Source organism: Hyperolius riggenbachi, chromosome 6 (assembly GCF_040937935.1).
Source record: "Hyperolius riggenbachi isolate aHypRig1 chromosome 6, aHypRig1.pri, whole genome shotgun sequence".
Lineage (NCBI taxonomy): Eukaryota > Metazoa > Chordata > Amphibia > Anura > Hyperoliidae > Hyperolius > Hyperolius riggenbachi.
The window spans coordinates 199,722,498-199,737,497 of record NC_090651.1 but is presented as its reverse complement, the minus strand read 5'-3'; the positions used below and the strand labels follow the sequence as shown (position 1 = coordinate 199,737,497).

The window sequence follows — 15,000 nt, the reverse complement described above, 5'->3', positions numbered from 1 at the left end:
ATTAGATGGACAGCGTTTGTGAACAGCAGTTTTCAGATCTTGCCACAGATTCTCAATTGGATTTAGATCTGGGCTTTGACTGGGCCATTCTAACACATGAATAGGTTTTGTTTTAAACCATTCCATTGTTGCCCTGACTTTATATTTAGGGTTGTTGTCCTGCTGGAAGGTGAACCTCCACCCGCGTCTCAAGTCTTTTGCAGACTCCAAGAGGTTTTCTTCCAAGGTTGCCCTGTATTTGGCTCCATCCATCTTCCCATCAACTCTGACCAGCTTCCCTGTCCCTGCTGAAGAGAAGCACCCCTAGAGAATGATGCTGCCACCACCATATTTGACAGTGGGGATGGTGTGTTCAGAGTGATGGGCAGTGTTAGTTTTCTGCCACACAGTGTTTTGCATTTTGGCCAAAAAGGTCCATTTCGGTCTCTTCTGACCAGAGCACCTTCTTTCACATGCTTGCTGTGTCCCCCACATGGCTTGTGGCAATCTGCAAACAGGACTTCTTATGCTTTTCTGTTAACAGTGGCTTTCTTCTTGCCACTCTTCCATAAAGGCCAACTTTGTGCAGTGCACGACTAATAGTTGTCCTATAGACAAATTTCCGCACCTGAACTGTAGATCTCTGCAGCTTGTCCAGAGTCACCATTGGCCTCTTGACTGCATTTCTGATCAGCGCTCTCCTTGTTCAGCCTGTGAGTTTAGGTAGACGGCCTTGTCTTGGTAGGTTTACAGTTGTGCCATACTCCTTCCATTTCTGAATGATCACTTGAACAGTACTCCGTGGGATGTTCAAGGCTTTGGAAATCTTTTTGTAGCCCAAGTCTGCTTTAAAGTTCTTAATACCCTTATCCCTGACCTGTCTGGTGTGTTCTTTGGACTTCATGGTGTTGTTGCTCCCAATATTCTCTTAGACAACCGTCACAGAGCAGCTGTATTTGTACTGACATTAGATTACACACAGGTGAACTCTATTTAGGCATTAGCACTCATCAGGCGATGTCTACTGGCACCTGACAGCACTCAGACCAAAGGGTGCTGAATAATTATGCACACCCCACTTTGCAGTTATTTATTTGTAAAAAATGTTTGGAATCATGTATGATTTTCGTTCCACTTCTCACGTGTACACCACTTTGTATTGGTCTTTCACGTGGAATTCCAATAAAATTGATTCATGTTTGTGGCAGTAATAAGACAAAATGTGGAAAACTTCAAGGGGGTCAAATACTTTTGCAAGCCACTGTATATCCAGGCACATCGCCTCTAGTTAGAACATTAAGTTAGTTATTAAGGAAAGGGAGGTGCTGAAGGGGGTGTGGCCAGAAAACAGCAAAAATCTATTAACCCTTCGCACTCTTGCATGCAAATGTTCAAACAAATGCATTCACAGATTCAGATAACAGTGGTGCCTGGATGAGTGAATCTGTGAATGCATTTGTTTGAACATTTGCATGCGAGAGTGTGAAGGGTTAATAGATTTTTGCTGTTTTCTGGCCACACCCCCTTCAGCACCTCCCTTTCCTTAATAACTTATTTAATGTCCTAACTAGAGGCGATGTGCCTGGATATATGTGTTTTTTCTTGTTACTGACCCCTGTGGCTAGGGTTTTAATTCAGTGCACTCCTTCCCCTGTATGTTCTTTTTTTGTCAGCATGCACACAGCTTATGCTGGTGTATGTGCATGGTGCGTATGGATACATTACGTTAGCTCCCTTGTGCGATTGGTAAGATGCACTATCTGTCCCAGAAGAGGACGTCAGGATGTGTGCTCCTAATCCCTAGATAGGTTTGATGCAATGAATGTTTGTATGTCTGCACTATGCATGTTACAGGGCCAAAGTTAGGACACCTATGTTTACCTGGGTACTTCTGCGCAGTATAGGTGACTAAGCATAAAGGCCCATACACACGTCGGATTTTTTTTAAACGACGGGTCGTTTGGACACCCCGTCGTCCGGACGTCAAATCGGGCGTGTGTACAGTCCATCGTTCAGGTGATGAGACCGGTCTTGAGCGATCCGCCAGACCAGTCAGTCTTATCACCTGAACGACGGACTGTACACACGCCCGATTTGATGTCCGGACGACTGAACGATGGGACGTCCAAATGACCCGTCGTTTAAAAAAATCCGGTCGTGTGTATGGGCTTTAAGAATGCATTCTTCTGTGAACTAAGACCCCGGCTTTTAACTTAGCTGTAGGGATAACAGAGGTGCCTGGATGAGTGAATCTGTGAATGCATTTGTTTGAACATTTGCATGCGAGAGTGCGAAGGGTTAATAGATTTTTGCTGTTTTCTGGACACACCCCCTTCAGCACCTCCTTATCCTTAATGACTTATTTAATGTTCTAACTAGAGGCGATGTGCCTGGATATATGTGTTTTTTTTCTTAACTCATGTAATAAGCATAATATACTCTGGTATATTACAGTGTAGCTTGCAATTTTTGACCCACAATAAGCATGCCAAGTCTCTTATGGTATATATGATGTTTGAATAATAGATTTTATAAGTCTATGTCCACAGATATGGTTTGACACGTTCATGTCTGGTACCTTAAATTCTCTTTTTTTTCTATATCTCTGATTGTTACTTATGACTCATGGAAAATACCCCTTTTAACCACTTAAGGACCACAGACTTAAACCCCACAAGTGACCAGGCTATATTTTACAAGTAAGGCCACTGCATCTTTAAGGGCTCGCTGCAGGGCCGAAGAAGGCAGCACACAAGTGATCCCCCCCTTTCTGTTGCTGGGCTATGGTCACTCCTAGGATGATTATTTTTTATTTTACAAATATTTCTTTTAATTTTTTTCAACAATAAAATTTACCTATTTTTTGGTTATTTTTTTTTAACCCTCCCTCCCCCCGCCAGCCAATCAGCATGATTGGCTGTCAAAGGCTTCAGCCTACGACAGCGGATCGCTTATATGCCGCCCAGGGGGGACAGCCGTGTCACCTAGCTGTCCCCAGTACAGCGCTGCCGTAGATCGCAGCGCTGTACAATGTAAATAGACAGTGGTTTCGATGTTTAACAGTCTTTTAGTGGCGAGGCTGATAATGGAGCGGAGTTCAGTCAGTCATTTAAGTGGGGATGTGCGCGCATCGGCGCGTGTGTTTCCCTGCAATCTCCGCCCCCAGGCTTAGATCGCAGCACTGTATTGAGTAAATAGATGGCGAAACAGTTTAGTCGTCTTGCAATCTCCTAGCGGCGATGACGGAGCGGATGTGTTGCACTTTTTACTATGTAGATATATTTATATATATTTTTTTGAACTGTCTTGCTACTATTCATGAATATTCAGATGTTTTGATTATTATTTTTAAGTTTCTTATCGGTGTACTGAGCACTCCGTATTTCATGTGTCTAGGCACTGTACTTGGCCTGAGGAGGCAGGCTTAGACCCGTGAAACGACTTGCCTGTGCTTAATTATTATTGACATATGTGACTGTCGTTATTCAGGTATGCCACCTCCCCTTTTTCCGATTTTAGTGTTGTAAACTTTGTTTTATATACCCTTGGGCGCATTTTAATTGTACTGTAAAAAAAACCCTAACCCATGAGGTCTGGAGGGGTACCTTTTTAGCCCCATATGGTTTACACCATAACGTAGGCTACAAATCGTTTTTCCATCAAGAGAGCGACCGCAACCAGTCCAGGTTGGACACGCCAGTGGAGTTATACATCTCCACCTGCCTTAAACGGTTGGTTGCCCCTTCATGCAACCTGCCTTTGTAATTTTATACCACATGTACAAATACACCCCTTTACAGTTTCATACTGCGCTATTTGGGCTCCCGTTGTCTCTGTTTAAGGTGCCAGGCCATCCCACATTTATATGTTCCTATTATATTAAGTGTAGACACTGCCTCTTAATTGGTGTCAAGCGGTCCTAAAGCTACCCAGATGGTTTTAAGCGGAGACAACTTGCCAGGGCTACATCTGCCACGACTCCTGTATGAATACAGCAGTCCCCAACAGGGCTGTAACATCAGTTGGTTGGGCCCCCCATCAAAATTATTGTGGCCCCTCCCCCCTGCCACAAGGCGCATCCACTCACAAAAAAGTGTAATTTACCTGTAGGACTGCCTCTTGCTGCGGGGTTTCATCCTCCCAACACTTTCTTCTTCCAGACCACTGTGAAGTCAGAAGTATTGGGTGGATGGAGCACAGTGGTAAGAAGCAGTCTTAGGGCTGGAACCCACAGGAGCGCTTTGTGCAGCGTTTTGGCAGCACTGCGATACGCTAGCAGTTTGCCAAAACGCTGGGCTAATGTTAATGGATGGGGCAACTTCCACAGGAGCGTTTGCGTTTCCCAGAAACACAAACGCAGGACCTGCAGCATTTTGGGAGCGTTAGCGCTTCAATGTAAAGTATTGAAACGCTAGCAGAAATGATCAGCAAAACCTAAACTGAGCGGTTTTGCTAGCGTTTTGCGGTTCAGCACACTAACAAAATGAAAAATAATTCACAGGACGAATCAGGATCAAAGCGCAAAACGCTACGCACCCGCTGGGCAAAAAAATACAAAGTTGCAAAACACGACCAAAAACGCGCATGAATCCGCTTGCAAACTGCTCAGACAAAACGCTAGCGGTTGCGTTTTGCGTTTGCTGAGTTCAGTGGGTTCCAGGCCTTAGGCCTCTTGCACACTACATGCGATTCCGATTTGTTCTACAATTTTAATTTCTGATTCAGATTTAAAAAAAAACAAAAAAAAAAAAAACTTAGCAGCATGCAGTAGTTTTTTTTTTTTAAATCTGAATTTAAAAAAAAAAAAAATCGGAAGGAAAAAAAAAAAATTGGAATCGCATGTAGTCTGCAAGAAGCCTAACAATGTTTATAATCCCCTTCTGCCAAGGCCCTCTGCATCCCAACACTCTATTAGGCCTGGAACCCACTGAAATCAGCAAACGCAAAACGCAACCGCTAGCGTTTTGTCTGAGCGGTTTGCAAGCGGATTCATGCGCGTTTTTGGTCGTGTTTTGCAACATTGTATTTTTTTGCCCAGCGGGTGCGTAGCGTTTTGCGTTTTTATCCTGATTGGTCCTGTGAATTATTTTTCATTTTGTTACAGTGTGCTGAACCGCAAAACGCTAGCAAAACCGCTCAGTTTAGGTTTTGCTGAGCGTTTCTGCTAGCGTTTCAATACTTTACATTGAAGCGCTAACGCTCCCAAAATGCTGCAGGTCCTGCGTTTGCGTTTCTGGGAAACGCAAACTCTCCTGTGGAAGTTGCCCCATCCATTAACATTAGCCCAGCGTTTTGGCAAACTGCTAGCATATCGCAGTGCTGCCAAAACGCTGCCAAAAGCGCTCCTGTGGGTTCCAGCCCTTACACTCTTATCAACTCTGAACTAAGAGAAACAAAAAACAAAACAGTATTTATACATTCATGGGGTTTCTTTCATCAGCTCCTTTGGACTCTCCTCCATCATCCTGCTGTTGCCCAACTTAAAAATCTGTGAATGGCATCAGTCACAGCTATGATGCATGAATAGCTGCACTGTTGGGTCTGTGCGACTCCTCCATCACATCCCCAAGCGCTATGCACAGCAGACATGAATGGGAGTGTTCTACACATACGCTGTTCTAAAAGGGGTTGAGACAGGGCTGCACATTATCACCAAAGCGTGGTGCCTCTGCTGCCATCCATGTGTGGCGACTTTGCTTCCACATGTACAGAATGCTCCAAGGAGGTGCGGCTCCAAGATTTTTTTTCTTTATTCAGGGTGCTATGAAAGGTACTGGATTCACCGGCGGGCAGCTGCTGACCTGCGGCGTGCTTAGTGTTATGTAAAAAAAAAAATGAGTGTGTCCATGCACTGCAAAGTGGACGTGGTAATGATAAGTCATGGGCAGGGCCATATGTACATGAACTTGGCAGCAGTGTAATTCAGACAGTGGACATCAACAGCAAAACTTTAAATGAAGCCCCATTTTCTAATAAGAAATAATGACCTACTATACATATAGCAGATATTAGACTGTGAGCTCCTCTGAGGGCAGCCTGTGACATGACTATGTAAGGAGAGAGAAGAAGGAAACAATTGAGAGCCCTCAATAGTGTATTATTGTAAGTTAATTGATGTAAACGTAAATGAAGTAAGTCATACTCACAAGGGTAGGTTGCCGAGATCAGGCAACCACTTGTTTCGCAGACGGGGAGATTAGACCTGTCCCCGCTCAGGCTAAAAAGTCGCTCTCTGTGAAGAAGAAAAGGGTGTCCACACCCATCCACCCGGTGGATAATTGCGTATTGAAAGAACAGAGGCGCCAGCAGAATAAAAAATAATACCAATTTTAAACCAATTAAAATGTAGGTGGCAATGGTGGACTTGCCTACCCTACAGAAAGCCAAAAACCACTTTGTATGGTACAAAAATATAAAATTTAATAATTTAGTACTCCAAACAAAAACAATTAATTTGCAACGCGTTTTACGAGTCACAAGCCCGCTTCGTCAGGCAAAACACATACAAGCAGGAGCAACTGAAACAGAAAAAACACACAACAAGGGGTCCATATAAAAATAACCAGAATGACCACAGATAATCAATGATAATCACAATAATCAGAAACAATAAAAATCAATAAATAAACTGATCACTAGCCAATCGGCAATACATAATTCGTCAACATCAATCTATAATTGAGGAACTAGTGTAGACCGCTTTTAGTTTATACCTTCATAAAAATTGATTATCAATCAATTAATTAACTATAAATTCAATTAATAGAATTAAAATTAACTCAATCAATCCAATTAATAAACAAGTTATACTTATGCACATAGAAGGTAGGATAGAGGCAAACATTAAAATGATATAATAATAATCATATAATAAAAACTTAATATAATAATATACTTTTCATTAAGAGTATTTTCATTAAAAACGGGGGAAAGGGGGGGGGGGGGGGGGGATTTGGGTGGGGAGGATGGTAAGGAGAGGGGGGAGGAGGGGGAAGAGGGGAAAATAAAAAAGGGGGGGGGGGTGAGGAGGGAGGGTCACATTAGGGACCTATATCACTAGGAGACCTATTAGGGACCCATATCACTATGCGCATCTCCAGTGTCAGCCATAATTACACTAATTCATTATCAGTTGCCCATTTAGCAGTAGTCTGTGCTGTGTATTTATCCATATAGACATGGCCATATTGTCCTGTAAGCCCAGCTGCAATCACATAGGCTATAGGGTCAATTTGGTAATGGTAACTGTTACCATTACCAAATTGACCCTATAGCCTATGTGATTGCAGCTGGGCTTACAGGACAATACAGCCATGTCTATATGGAGAAATGCACAGCACAGACTACTGCTAAATGGGCAACTGATAATGAATTAGTGTAATTATGGCTGACACTGGAGGTGCGCATAGTGATATGGGTCCCTAATAGGTCTCCTAGTGATATAGGTCCCTAATGTGACCCTCCCCCCTCACCCCCCCCCCTTTTTTCCCCTCATCCCCCCCCTCCTCTCCTTTCCATCCTCCCCACCCGAATTTCCCTCCCCACAACACCCCCCCCCCCTCCCCGTTTTTAATGAAAATACTCTTAATGAAAAAGGTATATTATTATATATTATGTTTTTATTATATGATTATTATTATTATTATTTATTATTATTATATCATTTAATGTTTGCCTCTATCCTACCTTCTATGTGCATACGTATAACTTGTTTATTAATTGGATTGATTGAGTTAATTTTATTAATTGAATTTATAGTTAATTAGTAGATAATTTTTATGAAGGTATAAACTGAAAGAGGTCTACACTAGTTCCTCAATTATAGATTGATGTTGACCAATTATGTATTGCCGATTGGCTATTGATCAGTTTATTGATTTTTATTGTTGCCGATTATCATTGATTATCTGTGGTCATTCTGTTTATTTTATATGGACCCCTTGTTGTGTGTTTTTTCTGTTTCAGTTACTCCTGCTTGTATGTGTTTTGCCTGAGGAAGCGGGCTTGTGACCCGTGAAAAGCGTTGCAAATTAATTGTTTTTGTTTGGCGTACTAAATTAAATAAAAATTTTATATTTTTGTACCATACAAAGTGGTTTTTGGCTTTCTGTAGGGTAGGCAAGTTCACCATTGCCACCCACATTTTAATTGGTTCTAAATTGGTATTATTTTTATTCTGCTGGCGCCTCTGTTCTTTCACTTGTAATGATCAGCGCTGCTGTCTGCACTAGCAGACAGCTGTTTGACCATTTTTTAGGTCTGAGTGCTGCAGGTCTCTGGAAAAGAGACCTTTCTTCACTCTGCAAGTTGCAGAGCTGCTGTTCTGGGGAGGAATTTGCATACACTTGTCATGCAAATTGCTTAGCTGCTTCCTTTGATGGTTTGCAGTATAAATACCATTTCTTCCCAGAATTCCCGGCCGGTCATACTGGTTTGTTTCTGCTTACTTACCTGGAGTGTCAGCCTTTACAAATCGTTTGCTACGATTATCTTAGAGTAATTCCTTGGGAGTGCACTAGGCATTCTTTCTAGCGTAGTCAGATTGTATTATCTGTGTTGCTTTGTACTGTCTATCTGTTGCGATTGTCTTGTCGCCAGCGGCAGTCGACAGGAAATCGTACTGTCTGTTGGGATCGCATTCGCCCTAGCGGTAGTGGCGGTGGTTCCTTCTGTCTGGGAGTGTAGGCCAGAGCTGTGGTTGCTACTGGCTACTCCTTCTGTCTGTCTTGTCTGGAGCGAACGCTTGCTGTAGGCTCGGTGAGGCAACCGTTTATCAAGCGTTCGCGTTCTCTATTCGTTTTCATGTTTCATTGGTTAGTTAGGGTTGGTGTGCTTTGTCTCTGTTGCGCTTTTCGTGCGGAGACCGCGCCATTAGCGTGCTTTGTCACTGTTGTGCTTTTTGCGCAGCGAGTGCGTTCGTTATTTTCCTTGGCGTTCTGATTATTGTTATTTGCTGTGTCTTTCTTGCTACACTTGTGCTCTGTCTTGCTCGGTCTTGTGTCGCTATTCGCAATCTCCACTCTTGCGATTGCGCTCCCACTTGGTTTCCACTGTTGTGTGTTCACCGTCGCCGGGTGGCAACTAGATTGGTGGACACACATACATTCTGTCTCTGTGCTCACTTTCTCTTTACAGGTGCATAGCACCAAAGCTGGGTTCTGTCATTTTATACGCTTGTGGAGGACTTACGCAGTGTCAGCGCACATCTTGTGCGCTGACCATGGAGATAATTCCGCAATCGTTACAGTACTCTGTTAAGTGCTGCCCTTGTAGTATAGGTGTCCAGATGCTCGCCCCCCCTTCCCCAGTCACTCACCTCTTCGCTCACCTCCAGCACTGAAGCTTCCTCTTCTCCTTCGTTGTCAGCCACCACTATATCTGTCTCTGCAGCCATTGTTTCTTATCATGTGACTCTCCAGCACTTTACCAGCGAATCACATGATAGAAACACCAGCTGCAGAGACTGATACACAGTGTCAGCTGATGACAAAGGGGAAGAGAAAGCTTTGGTGCTGGAAGGCGAGCAAAGAAGTTAATGACTCACTAGGCTGGCTGCTGCTAGTCCTCTCTCCTCCACCAACTGGGCTGCCGCAAAATTCATGGGGGAGCTCTGGGGGTGCTATGGAGCTGCTGGGGGGTGCTATAGCATTATCAAGTCCCTCCCTGGAGCCACCCCTAGCTGTACCCTCTTAACCACGGCCAAGACCAATGACCCCCCTTTGCTATAGCCCCATAGCAATATGCTAGCAAGCATGGTCATACCATTATATTGTTTGTTCAGTTGTTTCTTTTCTCTTTTTTTAATGATACATAGGCCATAGGGTGTTGAATGCATGCCATTATTGAAAGCAAATTCTGTCCACCATCCTACAGTTTATCCTAAAAAAAACAAAAAACAACAACAAAAAACAGATATTTTAAATCCTGCGCTCTGCTGCACTGTGCTGACTGGGTGTGCAGTATTTTGCTCCTAGGTGCTGCTCCTAAGACTGGGTGGTGCCAGTTAGCTGTACAAAACAAGAAGAAGAACAGGAGCGCTCCAATGGTGCATTACCTTTTTAATACATAGATTGTCCACATTAGTATGCAATTACAGTGTTGACGTAAATAGCGCATGTCAAGCCGCCAGCGGGTTCTCTCTCTGCTCCATAGCTTGGCCAGAGCTGCAGGAGCGGTGTGTGTCTGGAGGGACGAGCGGTGGGTGGAGCCTGGTCACGTGTGAGCTGTCTGACATCACTACGTGTTTACCACACCTTCTTCAGGTGAGGTGACGGCTGAAAACTTATAATCTACCGCCCATTAAACAATTAGACAGATGGGCGGAGCTATGGACAATAGTAATTTCAATATAAATTGGACATTGAAAAGATAAACTTATTTAAAATTGTGGCGAAAAGCCTTTACTAATACTTAAAACATGATCTACTAAAACCTATAACTAGTTGCTGTCCATGTTTGTTTGACAGCTGGTTATAATGAGTCCTCCCTTCTTTAGCGTATATATGGACTAACACACAAGTATCCGCTGTTACTGAAAGCCAATAAGCCAGCAGAACCTGAGGGAAGAAGAGGCTAACAGTAGAGGCTGTTCAGGATGAAGCACATTAGGACCCCAGCTGCCACACTTCTCTTCCTAACTCTCTCAGTCTGTAGGCTGCCTGCAGCTGCCGCACATCCTTCAGCTGTACACGTGCCACTGCCATCCTTACAGCGTTGTTCCTTGTCACTTCTTGGTTACCGTTCCCCTATCCCTGTGTGACATGCAGCGCACGTCATGTGTGACCCCAGCGCATGTGCACCATCAGGTCACAGAGCAACATGGGAAAAGTAACCAGGAAGTGCCAAGGAAGGATGCTGTAACCAGGAAGGACAGTGGCGGTGAGTGTACAGCGGAAGGATGTGCGGCAGCTGCAGCCTACAGGCAGAGACTGTGGGGAAGAGGAGCGTGGCAGCTGGGGTCCTGATGTGCTTCACCATAAAAGATGGTGCCCTTGGATGATTTATGGTTTGTTGAGACCAAGAAACCACTTATTTCACATTGTATACTGCATTCTCAAGCCACTGTTCACAAGTGACTTCTCTTTTAGGCTAGCTTCAGACTGCGGATTGGCATTAGCAGTGTAGTTGCCGCGCCGCCAAAAACAGGCCTTCGGGGATTACTGCGTTAGTACACGGTAATCCCCTTCTGGCTGTCAGCCAAACAAGGAACATTTATTTCCTGTTACGGATGCCTATTGTAAAAATACGCTTCTGCGTATGCACACTGCCACGCATACATTTTTTTTTTTAAACATTTACATGACTTCTGGTCTGCCGCACAACCACACAGTAGCATAGATCTGTCCTTGTGGTGGGGTTGCGGCAAAAACGTCACTTTAGTCACATCGTGTTGGTATGAAAAGCCCCATAGACTTTCATTGGGCTACGGGGGGGACGCAGTAAAATTACCGCACCAGTGTGAAAGCACCCTTAAGTTTCCACCTTTTATAACCACCCTCCATGGTTAATTTGTTGCTTGATTTTAGTCTGATTACTCTAAATCAGTCCCGCTGATTTTTCCCTATGACACAGCTGACAATAGTGAGCCTCTGTGGAGACACGTTCCATAATTCTCTCTGCCTAGTCCCTTCAGGCTATGCGACATATGTGGTTACGCATGCACCATGATGTGATCTGCGATGCTATGGCAACCTGAGACCCGCACAACTCCTTTTAACCCGACACGTGCTAGCCAGTGACTCACCTGATGAAGGAGTGGAAGCACCGAAACATGTAGTGACATCATTGGCACACATACCATCTGGACCACAAATGCTGGCCACAGCAGTTAGGAAGGCTGCCTTCTAAGAACGTATTGGTGGGCACTTTGCCCTTGAGATGCGATCATACTACTGGTTTTCTGTAAGTGTAACTGTGTATGGGATTTGACAGGATGAATTGCTATTTCTTTTCTTTTGTTTATACAGTATAAATGCTTTTCTTACCACCCAAAACCTTACAACACTACAGAATGGAAATCCCACCAATGCGGGAGGAGCAAGGACACACACCAGAAAATCTTGTCCATTATGGATATTACAATTTGTAGTCGTAGAACCCATTTGAACTCAAGCAAGTCTGAAATGATCAGCATTAGATGAAACTGAAAGCAGAACACGTGTGAAGGCCAAAGCTGGATTTCTCACCTTAGTCTCATGTCCTCTGGGAGCTGGTGAAGCCCACATTTGTGCAAAGCAGTTTTAGATGACCAGGCCTCAACTGGAGTTCCACCCCAAGAAGATTCCACAAGTCCTATTGGATACTTCAGCTTGCGTGCCAAATCCCGCCCAAACAGCCAGCAGACCGCAGAAAAATAGGTAAAGTCACCATGTCCCAGGTTTTCTTTTTATAATAGGTTCAGAAATACGGAAACACAATAATTAATGGCAGGATTGTTTGCTGTAATAATGTCAGTTTACATTTTTTCTTAAACAGAGGTTTTGTATTACTTTATACAATAAAATCTTACTGGCTGTGGGCAGTGACCACTCCAGATCCACCTTAGCAAGGTCTTGGAGTTCTACAGCAGATGTCTCCAGTGCTGCTGTGAAGAGTCGCACATAGGGATAGCGGGACGCTTGCGCCAACTCCTTGCTAGCATTAAAAATCTGTTGGTAAACAATATTTAATTTGTTTTATAGATCACTAAAATGGGGACTTAAATCAGGAGAGCCACCATGACAAATGAATCCACAGAGCAATGTACCTGTGATACTGTCATCTCCATATTGCTCTGTCCGCTGCACAGCCAAACATCGCCAAACAGAATGTCATCCAGATGGATGCTGATCACTTCTTTGCCAGTGAATTGCTGGGCCACCAACTGGTAGGGGCCCCCGTGATCCATGGGGTCCAACAGCACCTTCCAGATCCCCTCATTGCCTAGTAGGTAGAGGTATAAAGATACAAGAACATTTAACTCTTCTTTAAATTTTATCATAAGCAGATTGTTCAATTCAGAATTACTTTAACATCTATAAATCGTTACATCCATAAATGATCATTAGGTATTGAAAGAATTCTGTGACAACACATTCAAAGTGTTGCCCACATTTAAACAGTAAGACCAATTGCCTGGCTATCCTGCTGATCCTCTAATACTTTCAGGCATAAACCCTGAACAAGCATGCAGCGAATCAGGCGTTTCTGACATTGTCAGATCTGACTGGGTTAGCTGCATGCTTGTTTCTGGTGTTATTCAGACACTACTGCAGCCAAATAGACCAGCAAGGCTGCCAGGCAAATGGTGTTGTTTAAGAGGAAGTATGGCAGCCTCAATGTCAGAAAATCTCAATGCAGAGAAATGATGATCTCCACCTTGCTTTAAGTTGACTATATATGTTTAATAAAGTGTTCCTTCTAGGATTTAAGCCTAAAAAATGGAAATACCCTATGCATAAACTGATACAGCATATTGTGGCATCTGTTAAAATCCATGTGGCATCTAAAGTGAAGCAGCCTGGCCTCTCTATTGATCAGATACTGTGGACTGTAAACCATAAAATGATTTGCGAAAAAATTAACGATCGCCTTACCGACTGAACATCAGTTTATTAAAATTTGGCAACCTTAACTTGACGGTTTCGACAATATAGAAATGGATAGTGTCTCAGGTCTCTGATCTCTCATGGATCCCAGTATAAAACTTTTATATCCACTATTGTGTAATTACTGTGCAGATGGCTCTAAGAATTAACATAATCCCCTATGTAGAATGGTTCTGGTAAGGAGGTTTGATGAACTAACACATGGATTACATTCATTGGACATGCGGACGAGATGTGCCTGCCTACTTACTCGATAATAATTATGTTATCTTTTAAAAGTGTAATCACTCCAACTAAATTTCCCGACTCTTTGGACTCAAGTTATTTGTTATGTGTTTCTTCTATTTTTCTCGCAAGCAGAAGGATCTGCTTTTCGTTCTTTTTGTCATATCCCAATGTTGGGATGTACTCCTTTCATTGACAAAATGTTCATTATTGCTTGATGGCTTATTGTTTCATTTATTCAATAAAGCTCTTTTTAAAACCAAGTTGATTATATATGTTTAAAAAGGTTCTGCAAATGTGGAACTAAGCAGAGTTAGTCTTTTATCAGAGCTAGATTTTTGGTTAGAGTAACCCTTTATGCCATTTGCTGCAGTAAGCCTGTCTGTTCCCTGTACAAGGCTATGTTTATATAAAGATAATCACTGGAGAAATGTTCAGATTTCACTCAATCCTTGCTGCAATGCAACACACACTGCAGAAGCTATAGCCTGCTTGCTATACGCTGATATAGGTTTAGTAAATGTTAATTTTGTATAGTGATCATAAAGCGATTAACCTCCTTGGTGTTCAGTTTTTCCTGGATTTCTGTGCAAAAAGTGAGCCAATTAATTTTCATAACCTTTTTTCCTGTAACTTACCAAGCAAGGGTCTAGTATGCAATTTTGAGTTTAATAGAAGCTTGAAGCACAAAATCTAAACTAAATTTCAAAATGACTCACAAAAATCTCTGATCATTTATACTTCCAAGCTGCAGCTTCTCAACCTGCACTAACATAAATGTAAAGGTGGCCATACATCTAGAGATGATGGGCAGATTCGACCAAGAGACAAATCTTTCTCTAATCTAATCCGATTAGAGAGATCTGTGAGCTGCCCATAGTCCGCAGGCAGATTCCTGATCAATTTCAACATGAAATAGCTTGGGAATCGGCCGCATCCATGCCTCACTGCTGCCCCTAGGGGTATAAATGTACCCCCGTGTGTGCATTTATATATTACCTGACCTGTGTTGTCCAGTGCACGGTGCCCATCTGTCTTCAAAATAGGTAGGCTCGGTAGGTGCAGGTATTCCCAAGAGTATAGGCTAGGTAGGTACAGGTATCCCCCCAGTATAGGCTAGGTAGGTACAGGTATCCCCCAGTATAGGCTAGGTAGGTACAGGTATTCTCCCAGCACAGGCTAGATAGGTACAGGTATCCTCCAAGTATAG

The 15,000-nt window shown here is 43.2% G+C and overlaps 1 protein-coding gene across 2 annotated transcripts in view; it reads right to left on the bottom strand.

Annotated features, from left to right (window-relative positions):
- Window positions 1–15,000, bottom strand: part of SIAE (sialic acid acetylesterase) — a 177,596-nt gene that overhangs the window by 36,080 nt on the left and 126,516 nt on the right. For both annotated transcript variants that reach the window (XM_068240293.1, XM_068240292.1), the window contains exons 3-5: window positions 12,725–12,900; window positions 12,488–12,626; window positions 12,165–12,360 (exon numbers count right to left, since the gene is read on the bottom strand). In XM_068240293.1, the coding sequence (XP_068096394.1) occupies window positions 12,165–12,360; window positions 12,488–12,626; window positions 12,725–12,900 (511 nt within the window). The remainder of the gene's footprint in view (window positions 1–12,164; window positions 12,361–12,487; window positions 12,627–12,724; window positions 12,901–15,000) is intronic.